Genomic DNA, 17,220 nt, shown 5'->3' on the forward strand with positions numbered 1-17,220 from the left:
CACACTTTCCTCCTCCGTTAACACCTTGAAAATAGGTTTGCTTCTCCAACTCTTTAATAGGTTCATCCTTTGGAGGAATGTCTTAGGGGAGAGACTCATACAGTCCAAGAAATGGGCTCAAGATGATTTGAACAGTGAAATCTGACTTCTGTGATACTAGAGCATACTCTAGAGGGAGGAGCATGTCTCCATATAGATATGTTTCCATGGCCTGTGGAGTTCTTGCCTAGGATAAGTCTCTCAAAACACAAAAATCTTGGCAATGGTGCTACATTCCTTTGTTAAAATTTGTACTGGTTGAGGCAGGAAAAAGGATTCTCAGAGGTAGGCATTAGAGCATTCATCAAATATTAAGTGACTATTATATTCCAGATGGAAGGGATATAAAGAAGGAAAGAGACTGTTCTTTCCTTATAAACACTCATTACCTAATAGAAGAAATAAGCTAATCACTATACATAATATAACTGCATAACAGAAAGTAGGTGTGTCCAAGAAAAAAAGTTCTCTGTAAAACCCGTATTCTCACCAACACCTCTCTGGAGAGCACAAAGAATGTCTCTCCAACCTAAAGTAGAAGGTAACTGCTCCTGCAAAGTTAACAGTTCATCATTTATCCCATAGTGGTGTCAGAATGGGGTGCAGGCCAATACCTCATGCCATGCTATAAATTGGCACTCCTGCTCATAAAAAGGAATGCTAGCAGCAAGGAAATTTTTGAGAGATCCTGTGACCAGTCAATGCCAAGCTAGATTTTCACTTAAAATATCTGTGAAGCATGCCTTTTCCATATTCCCATAGTACCTATTCTATACCTCTACTTTGGCACACATATTATATAAATCACTCTTTGCATGACACATTAGAAACGTTTAGAGGGAAAGACTTGGCTTATTTTTGTATCCATAGCATCTAGCAGGTGGCTTAACCTCAGAGGGTGTTCTTTCAACATTTATTGAATGAATTGCTGCTATAGACAGAATATTTGTGTCCCCCCACTTCTTATGTGGAGATCCTAACCACCCCCCCATGTAGTGCCTTTGGGAGCCAAAAAGGTCATGAGGGTGGAGCCTTCGTAAATGGAATTAGTATCCTTGAAACAGAGACCTCAGAATGTTCCCTCTTCCCTTCCACCATAAGAGGCCATAGCAAGAAGTCATTTATGACTCAGGAAGTGGACCCGCACCAGACACCAAATCTGCAGTACCTGGATCTTGGACTTCCCAGCCTACAAAATTATGATAAATATTTGTTGTTTAATACCACCTAGTCTATGGTATTTTGTTATAGCAGCCCAAACGAACTAATACAGTTACAGTATGCTCACATAAAATGAATTGCATTTAGAATATAGTACTGTGAAAAAATAATTTGAGGGGGGCACTAGTATTGTTTTCTGATATAGCTGTGTTTTCTTCTTGCCTTGATTGTCAGAAAACTCAAATGTAATACAATACACATGTTCTGATATTTGCTTTTTCCTTATTTTATGAGGAAAAGACATAGCTATGAACAACATATCGACACCACTATTTTTTTTTTAATTTTTTTTTCAACGTTTATTTATTTTTGGGACAGAGAGAGACAGAGCATGAACGGGGGAGGGGCAGAGAGAGAGGGAGACACAGAATCGGAAACAGGCTCCAGGCTCTGAGCCATCAGCCCAGAGCCTGACGCGGGGCTCAAACTCACGGACCGCGAGATCGCGACCTGGCTGAAGTCGGACGCTTAACCGACTGCGCCACCCAGGCGCCCCTTTTTTTCTTTTTTTTTTTTTTTTTTAAATTTTTTTTTTCGACACCACTATTAAGGGAGGACAAAAGGGAGGTAATAGGGAAGAAACCTTGACTATGAGTTTTACTGTCATGACTCCAAAGTTTTTATCACTGTCCCAGAGTGGTCCAGTATGGCTTTAGAGTAAATTGGGCCCTGAGGAAAGGAAGTATAATCAGATATGCAACAGGTCTAGTGGAGTGTAGAGAATAGGCTAGAGTCACAGGCACACATGGTACCATCCTGCTTCTGCCAATTACAAATGAGCTAACTACTCAGTGTCTAATTTTCTCATTAACGGGGGCAATAATAATCCCTAGCTCATAGTTTATTTTTATGGGATGGAGTACTAATGTTTAAATGAGTTATTTCATGTAGTATAGTGCCTGTGATGTAGTAACAACTATTAGTTTTATTGTGCATAAGAAAGGTAGTTGTGGTAGGCAGAAAAGCTCCCCAAAGATGCCCACACCTGGATCCCTAGAACCTGTGAATATGTTAGAGTATATAGCAAAGGGGAATTAAGGTTGTTAATCATCTGACCTTAAAATAGTGGGACCATCTGGGTTATCCTGGTAGATTGATTTTATGTGTCACTTTGGTTAGGCCACATTACCCAGATATTTAGTCATACATTATTCTAGAAGTTTCTGCAAGGATATTTTTAGATGAGATTTACATTTAAATTGGTGGACTTTGAGTATAACAGATTGCTCTCCATAATATGGATGGGCCTCATCCTGAATAGCACAAAAGGCTGACCTTCTCAAGTAAGAAGGAATTCTCTATCAGACTGTCTTTAAACTCCAGTAAGTCTCCAGTCTGCTGGCCTCCCCCATCAGATTTTAGACTTGCAAAGTCTCAAAAATTGTGTAATTCAAGTCTTTAAAATTATTCTCTCTATATAAATTATAAATTATAAATTATAAATTATATATAGATCTCCTCTCTTGATTCTGTTTCTCTGGAGAACCCTAATGCAGATTTTGGTGCTGAGAGTGGTCTACAGGAACATAATATTAGAGGTGAGTTTTCTGAGTTGGTTCTGGGAATTCTGAAATTGACTCTCTAATATGATTAGATTTAAAGACACTAATGACTCTAATTTTAGTAGTAAAGAGAGCACTGATCATGCACGGTGTGATATAGCAACAGAAATACAGAAAATATCACCATTGTATACTCACAGCCAAACACGTATGAGAAGCAAGGATCTTGAATTCCTAGCTCACACATCACATAAACAATCTGAAAGCTGCCCTGATAAAAAGACCCCTTTCTCTCATAGACACAGGGCTGGGATTTCTGAAAAACAAATCTATAATCTCATCCTGTGAGTGACTGAATTGAAATGCAAATTAAACTCCCAAACTCACAGGTTATTTACTGTTACAGTGAGGGTATTGATTGGGAAAGAGCATTGTCCTGAAAGTTGGAATGGAGACATGTTGGAAGACCCTCATGAAGCTGAGGACACGTTAGCCTCTAAACTCTGATGAGTCTTTGCCAGTAGAATTAGCCTCTCCGTTCCCAACAGAAGCAGCCACACCACCCACATCTGAGATTAACTGAGGCAGTTGCCATGTAAACTAATGCTGATTCCCCTCAGGACTGGCCCTGACCACTACTCTTTGCTAGTAGACCTATAATTAGACTAAAGTTCCACCAGGCCTCACCAACTATGAGGTAAAAAGTGTGACCCATGGAGACGTATAATACATTCTAAAAAAACTATTTGAGTTTGCTAATTTATACAAAGAAAAATCCTGGGACTATGTGTGGGAATGGATATTACAGATGTGGAATAATAGTGAAAGTAGCATGAAGTTGAATTCCAATGAATTTGTTGGTATGGCACACTAAGCAGTGGTTCTACTTTTAATGTCACAACTCGGGGAATTATAAAGGGTTCCAACAGTTTGGTTGGTTGGTTGGCTTAAGTATGGGCTAAAAAGGGCCCAGAGTGAGTGAGCTAGAAATGCCATATCTGCCTTGGTTTACTTGTAAAGGAAGGAATTCAAAGGCTTAGAGAGATGGAAATGTTAGAGTTGATTTGTCATTTAAGACCTACCTCCCCATGCTGGGAAGATCCAGGAGACATCGTTATGTGCCCCCCACAAATTAATATGCTGAAGTGCTTACCACCAGTACCTCAGAAGTTGACCTTCTATGGAAATTGGATCTTTACAGAGGTAATCAAGTTAATGTGAGGTCATTAGAGTGGTTTCTAATATGATTCATGTCTTTATAAAAGAGAAAATTTGAATAAACACACACACACACACACACATACACACACACATACACACACACACAAGGGAGAGTGGTATGAAGAGACACAGGAGAAGATAGAATCTAAAATGCCAATGAGATGGGCCAGGAACAGATTCTCCCTTACACCCGTCAGAAGGAATCAATGCTGCCAACACCTTGATTTATAGCCCCAGAACTATGAGACAATAAATTTCTATTGTTTGAGCCACCACCCGGTTTATGGTGCTGTGTTGTGACAGCCCTAGAAAACGAATATACTAAACATTGAATAAATGTTATTTTATTATTTTTATTACTGATGCATTTTGAAAAGAATAGAATCATAGTACATCCATCAAATTCATTGAAAGCTTTTGTATGTGCCAGAAGAGCAACTGCCTTCTGCTGGCTCCATAAACTTAGGCTTAAATGCAGTGCTTTTGTGTGTAGGAGTCAGCAGGCATAACTTCTCACTGGCTTAGTACATTTCTGGATGGTCCACTTATCTTTGGTATCCTCTATCCTTATTTGGGGGGCTTGCTGTCTTCTTTCTTGGCTAATAGTTTACTGCATTAAAGTCATGCCTTTTCCCTAAATCACAAATATAAAAACAGGGTTGGTTTATGTATCCACTTGGTCCTCTTAGACAAAGTTTATCGTAACAAAAATGTCCACTTGTTTGGGAATAATGCACATACACATTCAAGAGAATGACATTCAAGTCTTCTTTCAGATTTTTCTCTTTCCTCATCCAGTCTTCAGCATTTTGCATGTAATAAAGGTACACACTGAGAATCTGTATGTTGAGAAAGAACACTTGAACTTCCTTCTTAGAATGCTTCCTTCTTTAGCACTAGATGAAGTTTTAGAAGGACATGAGGATCTGTTAAGTGGAATTATGGATGTTTCCTATCAGCCTCCGTCTAGACAGGCTTTCAACTCTGCTCTCTTGCATCCTGTCTCTCTCACCAAGATATTTTACTGGCACAGTTTTCATTTCTGTCCACACTATTTGTGAAAACAAAATGACTATACCCCCATGTTTTTGAAAGTGGGTAGACAGAGCACCATTAGAAGCTAGAAACGAGGACTTATTACTCCACATGCTGGAATTGTATCTTATAGAATGTTTTAAAATATTTCTAAGCTTAAACTCTGATGAACTCCACAATAGATATTGAACAAGAGTCTACTAATATCCACAAGATGCATGCAAATATAAATACAGGGTGTCCCAAAGTCTTAGAGAAGTTCTGAGCTTTAATAAACTCAGAAGTATAAATGCTACAAACTTACAAAAACACCCTTTGAAAGGTTAATTACGTATATTGCTCTCATCCTGATCTTTAAATTTGAAGAATAAATTCTTAATTTTAAGTTCTGGTTTTAGTTACTCTGCAGTTGAATTTTTTAAGTTAATTAATAACTTATTCTTGTGAACAAGTGCAGAAGAAATGGAAATAAGTTTTCAAGTGATGTCTTTCATTTGTAAGCATTTATATTTCTAGAGTTATTTAAATCCTTAAAATCTCACTAATACTTTTGAGACATCGCTTCAGTAATTCACTTTTTTTTCCTTTAACAAGTCCTTTTCTTTAATATTATTGTATGATTTTTGTTTTCTCAGTAGAAAAATGTTTATTTTTCATTTCTGAATCTAGCCCATCTCGGCAGATAGATTTTGTAGTTGCCAATTAAAAGACATTGTACAGCACTGCCCTGCCTAAAAAAACAATCTTCTTTTTCCCTTTCTACAACACATCAAAGTGCATTTCTATTGGAATTCCTCTAACATACTCATCACCAAACTGTAACCCTGGGACTTCACTGAATTTGTTTACATTTTATCTGTTACTGTCACTGAGGGCCCAGCTTAAAATCTAAGTAAAGAAAGAAAATGTGAGGTTTCTTCTGTAAAGAATATTGCAAAACAGAGATCAAAGGCACAATTTCACTTCTCAATGTGTGCAATCTAACTTAGTTTATTTACAATTAAAGAATGATTTTAATTGTCAAACTTTTAAATTTTATTAAATGTTTGTGGCAATACATAGAATGAATTCCAGACCTATATAAATACAAAGGCAGCTGTTTGTAATTTGCATTTTTATCAGTTTTGAAAGAGCACAATGTACTTCCTGCATCTTATTTTCAGAATTTGCATTTTATCATCTTTGGCTACCCAGTATATAGTATGGAGTACTTGAATATCTCATTCTTTGAATTTTCACTTTTGATTGTAAATCAGATGATATCTGGCACTTTTCTCTTTTCTCATTTTTCTCTTCTCTCAACCTCCAGATTTACTTGCTCCCATTTCTTCTTGGCTCTAATAATAAAACACAGAAAATTCTTCAATTATTTTTTTTTGTTCAGCATTCTTCAGGGCACCATCATTCTGCATTTCTTTGGCTAATTACTTACCATAAATCTTAAGGCAAAACAAAAACTAACCTCATTGTCTTAATTCATAAATTTTCAAAACACCATACAAACTAATTCCATTTCTTTCCAAAGCTTTTGCATTTGGATGGAGGGATGAAAAGGAATGGAAACAATACTACATATAAGGTTGTACCTTGGTACAGCCAGAATGAACAGAATGGATGTTCTATCCTACAGAGACAGGCACCTCCAGTCACACCAGCTCTATCCTGATCAGAAAGGACATGCAGCCTCAAGGGAGGGCTGACATCTCTAATCGCCTTTTGCTCCTCTCCTTAGTTCCCACACATTTTTCTCTCCTACTGCATTATCTTCATAGCATCAGACAGCATTTTCCCAAAAGGCTCCTCTCGCCCATTTACACTTCTGTAGCCTTGGCTCTGAGATATTCCTTAGTGGAATAGACTAGTGGCAGCTTGTGCTTTCTGCCTCCTCTCTCCAGCAGCCCATCTGTCCACTGGGAAATGCTGAAATCGCTCCTCTGTGCCCTAGCAGGAAGTGCAGGGGAAGAAACACAAGCTAGTCTTTCTCTAGTCTGAGAATCACAACAACAATTGGAAAGGATAGGAGTTTAGGGGTTACAAATTTCCCAGTCAAAAGCTCAGGTAAATAAGAAAACTTTATTTTTATAATTCTATTTAATTTCTTGCCTCTATGTCCCCATTCTGCCCAATGTAGAAAACTTATCTAGTCCTTTTCACATAAACTTAGTCAATTTCAGTGATTTCTTAGTCATTTCACATTTATATTTCAACCACATTCGATTTGAAATTCTTTCTCAGGATTTTTTTCCCTCCCTCCCTCACCTCTCTGCTGCTTATCCTCATTTTTAGGGTTGGAACAGGGGAGAATGTTTGCTTCATTATGACAGCTTGGAAGAGAATATTATTTCAGCAATCTTGGGTCTCCACAAGGCCTGGGTCCTGTGCTGGTGAATGGTGGTCCAGACAACATAGCCTATGGTTTCTCAAACTTTAATGTGCCTCTTAATCACCTGGGGAACTTGTTAATGTGCAGATTCTAATCCAGGATGTCTGATATGGAGATACTACATTTCTAACGAATTCCCAGGTGGTATCATTGCTGGTTGCCCTCAGACAATATTTCAATCACAAGTTACAAGTGGATAATTTGGTTTATAATCCACTCCCTGGCAGAACAATCTTTTGAGATTCTCGTAATAATTTGAGATTGGAGTCCACTCCTCTAATAGGGCCTGACCACAAAGTCATCTTTGATGCTATGCTTCCAGTGCTAGCCAGGAGACTTTGTGTAGCCCTCTGGCCCTCTCCTGGGGAACTCACTTTCACTTGAAACTCACAAGAATACATGATGCCCTCCCAAGCAAACTTGGAGCTTGGGAATCTCCAGAGGCTGTCTCCAGCCCTGTCTCATGTTAGACACTCCCACCACCAGATGGCATTGATAAATTCTCTCCAAAGCTTTTCTCCCTGGGTTGCATCTGGGACGTACAATGCAGATCCTGTTTATGTTCAGATTCTTATAAACTTCAAAGGGAAATCCATCACTGACTTTCTGTCCCTGAGCCCTGGCATAGCTGGAGGTGACGGGAGAAGAGCAGAAGGGGACTTGTATGTAATAAGTGGCCCCCCACTGTACCTGGTTCCTTGCTGCCTCTCCATACCCTCCTCCTTGCTCTACAGATTGAATGGGAAAAAGTTTCATAAGCTTACATCCCCTGCACTTCCCTTTTCCTGTGCCATACACGGATGGTACATGTTTCTTGCTCTGATGTGATCCCTCCACCCCCCAAATCCTTCTGTAATTCATGTTTAACTACCTAGGATGGGAGAGGAGAAGGCTGCCGGGAAACAAAACAGTCACTGGGATAGGGACAGGGGATGAGGAGCATGCCCTTTAATACTCCAAATAATATCGCACCCACAAGGAAACCACAGGAGAAAAAGATGTGGCTCAACAATGTGTAGTTTTATCCAGGATTTTTACCAGCTTTTCACGTCCTTTCCCCCAAAAGTAAATGCAATTACATGTGAAAACCCACAGAAATCTAAGAGAAAATATAGCCGATTAAATAGCACTACAGCAGAGTTCTCTTGGAGTATAATATGATTTGAAAGATCTGGGCCAAAAAAGAAAAACAATTGACTGCACAGTTGAAGTCAAGAGTTTTGAGAGATACTACTTAAGATCTCAGCTGTTTTTTGTTTTTGTTTTTGTTTTTGTTTTTGTTTTTGTTTTGTTTTTTTTGTTTGTTTTTTTTGGGAAAGTGGACAGTTTCTAACCTGGATATGTTCAGTTTTCATTCTGGGAAGCTCTTGTAAAAGAGTTTATGGATTTCAGATGATTCTGAAAGTTCTAGGCTAATGATTTAGGTAGGAACTCTCTATTTTTTTCTGAAAGATTCACATTTCTGAAAAGTAACTGCAACTGTTTTATCCTGTGTGGTTTTCCAAAGCTGCTGTGCCAGTCCCAGATCAGCTCGGAGAAGCCACTAAGCTTTTTAGAAAAACAATCACCTGAGGTTGGGTCTGCCTCAAACTTCATCCTGGGGAGGTTCCTAGGATCCCCACACTCTTCCAGAGAGCAGAGCACAAGGGGGACACCACAGTCACTCAGAGCATCCTGGCCTGGAAACTTCATCTTAGGTGCCCTGTCAGACTGCATCAGCTAATATTTGTGTATGGTGGATAATAGTAGGGCTTTGATATTTTGTGTTAAGATATGGTTTTATATATTCACTTTGTAGTTCAACAAAGAATACATTTTAACACATAATTGCTACAACTGCTAAGCTTGTATCTAAGGAGAGAGGTTTTTCAGAAGATTTCTGATAACACAAAGGAGAACACAATAAAAAAAGGAAATTAAATTGCTACTACATGATCTCTACTAAACTCCAATATCATGGAAATTTTCTAAATTTTTCTAAAATATGTTTCCTGACCTTAGAAACTTGTCATTCATTTTTTAGAATTGTATGATACATTAAAATCACTAGTAAATATTTACCTGTATATATCTTTTCAGTTTTTGAATATGTTTTTGAAAAAGGAATCCTTTTTCGCCAGGCTGAACCATTATATGATGTTGACATATATTTATCTGAGAAAAAAAGAAGACCAGAATTAAATATTTTCTTACTTTAAAATCATATTCCAAAAGTGTCTCAAAGTTATAAACATCTCAGAGGTGAAGCTATTCTCTGAGTAATTTATTTTAGTATTTCAAAGCTAAGGCATTAGGAACCCAAGTGAGTTTATTAAGACCATATATGTTATCAATGAACATGGTTATGTCCCTATTATTTGGCTGCCCAATTCTTCAAATAAGGCTCTCCCCATGAGGCTAAGCTAAAGGGGACTGTGATATCTGGATGTGATCAAAATATTTCATTGCCTTGCTTTACCATGATTTTACATACAATTCTGCTAATACTTGTAGAAGAAAGAAAAGATCTAGAAGGCACCGCCAATTCCCTTTACCTTCCATAAAGTGACTCCCATGATGGCAGTGATTGCTCTACCGTACTACCAACTCACTGTCCCAAGGAAACCAAAGCCTTTATATACTGACTCGGTCTATAAATAACTCATTTCCTCTGGCAACTTTATATCTGAATGATTATCTAACAATGTTCTATTTGTGTTTTTAAGTATTACTATGCAGCTATGATTCTAAAAGCATGGTTCATAATAATACCAGGAATTTCTTTGCTTTTTTTCCTGTGTTGACATTTGCACCAATGGCCCAAAAGCAATAGTGAACATAACTGTGACCACCTTAACACAGATCTAGACAGCCATCCACTCACAGTAAAATAATAAATTTAACAATAAAACAATAGTAATAAATAAAATTAAGACTGTTTCACCTAAGAATATTCTTATTTTACATATAAACCCATATATCATTTACTTCTAAGACAAATAGAAGAAAAACAATTTAATAAAGCTAACTTCTATTTAAATTATAAAAGTAAGGACCTAAGAGAGACACTGAATTTTTATATATGTTTCAGAAAGTACACAACATCCAGAACTCCAGTAACTAGACTGTGAACACAGGAAAATACAAACACAAAATTAGAGGGAATTAAGTGGCCTTTTGTTAAGTTGAGAAAACTGAAACCCGACTTCAAAAGAGCAAAATTCATCTGAGACAGGAAGAAAAGATATGGTTCCTTCCTCCCTTGTGGCCTTGTACTTACTGATATATACTATGACTTTGCCTATTACATGATAAAATGATTTAGAAGCAATCTGCGCATGGTGGGAGAGATGAGAGGTTGTCAAAAATATTGCAGTTAACCCCCAAACTAACCCTTTCAGAAAGCAATCATGAAGGCTTAAAGAAAAGCCAAGGCACTACCTGAAAGTGGTGACTGAACAATGCGGTTAGTGGAACAAGAAAATGTCAACCATTTGAAAACAATCCTCAAGAGTGAAATAAAGCTTATCCAGGGGGAACAAAGTGTGATGGTGTGAGACAAAACACTAGAGAGGTTCAATGTCTAGTCATCTGCACCCAACACATTTTTTAACATATCCTTCTTTTAAATTTTTTTTTAATGTTATTTTTGAGAGAGAGGGGGAGAGAGAAACTCTGGGGAGGGGCAGAAAGAGATGGAGACAGAATCTGAAGCAGGCTCCAGACTCCAAGCTCTCAGCAGAGTCTGACATGGGGCTCAAACCCACGAGACATGGGATCATGACCTGAGCTGAAGTCGGAAGCTTAACTGACTGAGACACCCAGGTGCCCCCTAACATATCCTTTAAACCGTGTGCACTCCTGCTTGTGGAAGAAATCTTCCCACTAGTTCTCTAAGACATCATGGTGGTAGTGATGGGCTGGAAACAGAACACCGGTTGGATAGAGATGAAGATTACTTGGACCATCAGGTGATTCCATGGGATTGCAAACCACGTGCATGAGTAAATCATGTAAGGAAAGAGCCTCACCTGGACAAAGGTTGAGTTTGGGTTCCTTGTTAACATCGACTTTATTGTAGGACCTATTTGTGGGCCTGCTGCGGGGAGGTGCACTCAGTGAGACAGTCCTGATAGCATCTCTCTGAACGTGGATATAGGATGCATTCTCAGCACTTCTGTTTTTATTATTGCGATGGTAACTCATTTTATTTTTGGGATTTGGGGCCTGTACTGCTGTAAAAGAAAGCAGGAGGGGAGTGAGGGATAAAACAAGCTGGTTTCATACCCATAAATAACATACTGCATGGTAAATGTTTGCACTATGGAAGACAATGTGTGCTAAGAGAATTACATCTATAGGATTTGGGTTGACATGTAAAATAACATGTTGCACAACAGTAATTTGTTTTTCAGGTAGAAAATATTATTTTATATTTAATTTTGTTTCAAATTATAATTTAGAAATATCAAATACATAGATCCTTTACCTCTCTGCATTCCTGGGCCAGGAAAATTCTTTGGTTCATCGTAAATCCATTTTCTTTTCTTCACACCTTTAAAGTGAGGCTTCCTCACTGGCTGGACATCATTCACTTGAAGAAGATACAAATTTTTACAGGTTTTTAAGAGATGCTTTCATCTGAAAATTACTATAGGTGATAATTACATATCTGTGCATACACATGTCAAGCAAGAGAAAAAAATAAATGCACTACACTAATATTTCACTTTCTAGAACAAAGTGTGACTTATTTTTTAAAGCACCCCGCCCTCAAGAGAAAGGATATCCTGAAAATTGATTGATGAGAAAACTTTTGATACGTAGCATTCCTCAGAGGAAATGTTTCCCCCAAAAAAGAATTTGTGGATTGTTTAAAAGAATACAAAATTATATTCCAAATATAATTATATATCTCATTATAATGTTATTTTTAAGTAGTTTTAGAATTGTTATTTTGAACACAAATCTACTTCTTAAGAAGGTGGATTAATGTAAAATACTTTTAGTGAATATTACTTTATTCTTTTAAGCTTTGAGAATTTGAGTATAAGGTTAGTTTGGTGAAACAAGACTAAGTAGTCAGAATTGTAAGTGCTAATAGTACTAAATTATTCACTTTTTGCTGGCATATTTTTACACTGAAAAATTTATATACAAGCTCAATCTTCTAGGAATTTCTAAGGTACATTTCTCCAGAGACTCTTAAAACAATTTAGTATACAGGCCATTCTTTGTTATTTCTCTGTGTGGAGGTCCTGAACATTCACTATTGAACAGAGAAAATGAACATCAAGTTCACTATGTAGATTACATTAGCTCTCTGTAGTGGGCTACTAAATCTGTCTTTGCCCTAGCTCTCAAATTCAGCTTAAGCATTAAGTTTGAATTCTGATTCACCACCTCCTCTCCAAATATCATGCTCCACCCTTACCCTCAAGCTCCCATTCCTAAGATTTGAAAACCATATTTTTAACAAATGTCACTAAACTGAGCTTCTTAGGAGTAAGCCATCATGTTTCTCAAGCTCCCACTCCTAGGATTTGGAAACCATATTTTTAACAAATGTTACTAAGCTTCTTAGGAGTAAAACCATCTTGGTTCCCTTCAATGCCTGGCTGGGATCCAAGAACATTATAGTTTCAGTAAATGAAATAAATGAAAGAAGGAAGGAAGGAAGGAAGGAAGGAAGGAAGGAAGGAAACAGGAAGGAAGATTCATGAGTCTTAATTGTATCAAGAGAAGTAGCTCAGAATACAGAATGGCATGGTAAAGCCAAATCATGAAAAATAATCCAACACATAATAAAAATTTGTCAATGTATCCCACTATGGGTTAAATTTAAAAGGGTGTACTAATGAATCTTCCAAGAAGGTAGTATATCATTAATTTTAATACCTAAATTAAACTAGTGGGTATGTATATAATTTACTAGGACCTACATCACAATTCATTGTCCGAGTTAGTAGAAGAATATTGTTTTTAATTCTTAATCCTGAATAATTTTCAAAACATCCTTTTTTCTTTCATTTTAAAAATTCTATTTCAAATAAGCAAAACAAATCCATGATAAGACAAATATATCTAAGGCCAAAAAGTGATAGAGCTAATGTCTCACTTGAAGAGGGGTCCTCTCTGCACTTCATACTGATATTCTCAGTAGAATTTAATACATGCGTTGTAGGTACTAGTCGGGTAGTTAGGGAACGCTTTGGATGAGGGCTGTCCTTGTTATCTTTTAAAGCAAATTAAAAAAATAAAATATGAATATTAGTAAAAGAAGGTTTCAGTTGGCATTTTACTTTTCAAACATTATATGATGGGTATACCTCTTTAAAATATATATATTAATTTTTACAACACTGAAATTCCCTAACCACTACATTGAGTCCCCAAAATTTGTCACTAACAAAACATTAAATATCTGATATACAGACATTATCTTCAATATATAAATAATATATTTGTGGCAATATTTTTAATAATTTCATAAGAAACAATCAGAAGGTTATCAATTTTAAATCAAATGTGCTGATTTAAAAATAGTTTCCAGAAATAATTTAAGTGGAACAACTTTCGTGTGTTCTATGCTTTGGAGCAGGACTGTCTAACAGAGCCTTATACAATGATGGAAATTTTCTCAGTCTGTACTGTACAAAATGATAGCCACTAGTCATATGTAGATACTGAGCACTTGGAATATGGCTAATGCAACTGAAGAGCTGAATTTTTAAAAATTTCATTTTAGTTTAAATTTAAACAGCCACATGTGAAGAGTGGCAACGGTTATTACTGTAGTTAGAATTTTTTTGTTTTTTTGATCGATTCAGCAAAAGGTTTCCATCTTTGAGTGAGAAGAAAAGATTTATATATCATTTCCCATAAGAATTATTTAATCACAAGTGCCTTAACCTATTCTTGAAAATGTTTATTTAAGGGTGGGCAAAACAGTAGATGAAATTGTTTAACATTTGGATGCAGAATATGTAAAGCCCTCTAATTACAGGACAGCTAAACTTTTAGTCTGTGACTAAGAGAGCTGCCCAGCAGAGAGGTACTAGCTGGGGCTGCTAACCATGGTAAGGGGAGTACAAAACTATGAAGTACAAACTATGATTTTATTATATCTCTTGATTATTCACAGACTATAGTTGGTAATAATTACAAAATGAGGAAGTCATAGAAGTCATAATGAAATTAATACTCTTCACAGTGTTCACAAACAAAGCTTTTTAAGAAAATTCAATCACACGGAGTATTTGAAGTTGGAAAAAGAAACTAAAAAGGACTTGGTTTTACCATTTAAAAGAACCAATAACTGTAGATCTAGCAAGACTCCTAGAAATTATGTAGTCCAACAGGCCAATATTTCAGATAAGGAGACTGAAGCTAAAAGAGATGAAGTCTCGTGGTCAAACACTTAGGGACAGACCAGGACTGAAACCTTAGGGCTCTTGACTCCGAATCACTGGATTTAGTGTATATTTTAATTTATGACCTTGCCTCTTATATTGGTTTCAAGTGTCAAACTTTATATTTACATTTCTCAATCCAAATTATGAACGGATTAAAAATATAGGATGGTTCATTACCTTTAGTATTTGAACATTTTGACACAGTAATTTCTTTCTCTTCAGTTACAGCTTCTTTTTCATCTACTCCAAGGAATATGATCCTCTGTGGAACATAACAGTCACCTCCTATGACAATACCTTACTGTCAGTGGCTATGATGGCAGAAAGTTGTAAAACACTATCTTCCAATACAGGATTATCCTCTACAATATACCTTTGCCAGTTTTGTTTAAACACTTCTTAGTGATACCACCCACATCTCTATATATATCATATATGTTTAAATTAATACATGTGCATATATATGTATATGAATATACAGTATATACACTTACATACAGATAATTGCAAAAAAATTCACATAGTCAACAAAATTAATTTTCCTTTAACATACGGAAATCTTTATTTCTACCCTGTACCACCCTTTAGAGGTACTCAGAATAAATATAATTTATCTTCAATATAACATCTTCAGATATACAAAAGCAATTTTTATGTTCCTTAAAGTTCCTCCATTTTCCAAGATAAACATCCATAATTGTTTTAAATGTTATACACTTAATTTCCAGATTCCTCACCATACAAGTTACACTTTTGTAACATAAAATATTTGTTTCAAGTAGCCTTTTTTAAAAATGACACACAAATGTGGACTACCCTGTACAGAAATCAGTGGAACTGGTATAATAATAATTGACATTTATGCAGCATTCTTCTATGTATCAGACACTCCACTGGGTACTTTAAATGATTTATCACATTTAATGATCTTCCTATACTACTCCTAATAATTCAATGTGAGTTTACCTGAGCTATTTGGTAGCAATCACCAATTACTGAATAATTTTTAAACCCTGTGGACAACATAAACACTTATTTTTTTCTTCACAATCTGTATCATGTCGAGTCTTTCCCGACTTGAAGAAAATCTACCATTAATGTCTTGAACTTAAATGCAAGACTATGTTTATCACAGCTTGACTTTACCTTGTTTAAATTTGGCTCATTGATCCAGCATATTAACTTCTAGACATCTGTCAATTTTATAAACATGTCTCATTCATCTAGCCATTCAATTGTTTAAACATAAAATTGTTTATTCTACAAATATTCACAGAGTGCATCTCATGTGTCAGACATTCTACTAATAAGGATTCATATATAGCAATTAATTATATACATTTCCAGGCCTCAAGTGTCTTACCCAAAGCCAACAATAGAAATGTCAAAAAGATTTTGAAAAAACAAAATTAGTTATGAGAGAGGAAATTTGACTCATTTATTATATGGTGATATATTCAGAATCAACCAGTTATAAATTAACTCACCTCCATTTTCAAAAGCAGCAATGTCAGTCCTTGGTTTCCTATCCAATGATGCTTTTATCTCACCTTGCCTTTCAAATAGGCTAAATTTTGTTGGAACTGTAAGACCATCCCCTAAAAAATTAAGTAAAAATAAGAAAAAAAAAAAAAAGAAAATCACCCCAGGAGCCATTAGGTACTTACATAAAATTCATGATGATAGTAAAAAGCCTAAAAGTTAGTGCAATTATTGTTTGCATAGTGATATGATGAACAATAAATTTATAAATGTATGAATTTTAAGCATATTTTATAATTATCAAGAAAATAGCAAGCAAGTTTGTTTTCCTATATGTATTATTTATTAAATGGCAATTTAAAAATTTAAACAATCTAACATTACTATGTATGTATAATATATTTAACTTATTTGCTATGTTCTTCATATAGTGAATTTTATATTTCTTTTGATTATACCTATTCATCATGAACAAATTGAGTAAAAAGCATTAGAGTCTACCACTGACAAATGGTAATTATACTGTGATAATTAAATAATACTTAGAATTTTTCTTATACATCTCTAGATAATTTTTTACTAAAATAAGCTATTAAAAGCAGAATAAAGAGAAACATGATAATCTAATGCACCATGTGATTCTGGATTGGATTCTAAACCAGAAAAAAAAAAAGTTCATTTTACCATAAAGGACATGGATGGCACAGCGGGTTGTTTAAAATTCTGTAAATAATATCAGATCAGTGGTAATTTCCTGCTTTTGATGGTTATAGTAAAGTTATGTAAGAGTTATGCAGGAGCATCATATCTTCAGCCTACTCTCACACTAACAGTTTAGAAAAAATAACAATGTATATATTTAGAGAAAGGAAGAGTGAAAAATCAAATGTGTAAAACGCTAATATTTGGGAAAATCTGGTGAAGGTTATCATGAATTAACTGA

At 35.8% G+C, this 17,220-nt stretch overlaps 1 protein-coding gene across 2 annotated transcripts in view; it reads right to left on the minus strand.

Annotated features, from left to right (window-relative positions):
- Window positions 1-6,329: 6,329 nt before the first annotated feature.
- Window positions 6,330-17,220, minus strand: part of CB4H12orf50 (chromosome B4 C12orf50 homolog) — a 36,821-nt gene continuing 25,930 nt past the window's right edge. The window contains exons 6-12 of one of the 2 annotated variants that reach the window (XM_030323342.1): window positions 16,283-16,393; window positions 14,973-15,080; window positions 13,499-13,615; window positions 11,870-11,974; window positions 11,412-11,615; window positions 9,463-9,555; window positions 6,330-6,355 (exon numbers count right to left, since the gene is read on the minus strand). In XM_030323342.1, the coding sequence (XP_030179202.1) occupies window positions 6,330-6,355; window positions 9,463-9,555; window positions 11,412-11,615; window positions 11,870-11,974; window positions 13,499-13,615; window positions 14,973-15,080; window positions 16,283-16,393 (764 nt within the window). The remainder of the gene's footprint in view (window positions 6,356-9,462; window positions 9,556-11,411; window positions 11,616-11,869; window positions 11,975-13,498; window positions 13,616-14,972; window positions 15,081-16,282; window positions 16,394-17,220) is intronic. The other variant, XM_030323343.1, reaches the window with a different exon arrangement.

Source organism: Lynx canadensis, chromosome B4, assembly GCF_007474595.2.
Source record: "Lynx canadensis isolate LIC74 chromosome B4, mLynCan4.pri.v2, whole genome shotgun sequence".
Classification (NCBI taxonomy): Eukaryota; Metazoa; Chordata; class Mammalia; order Carnivora; family Felidae; genus Lynx; species Lynx canadensis.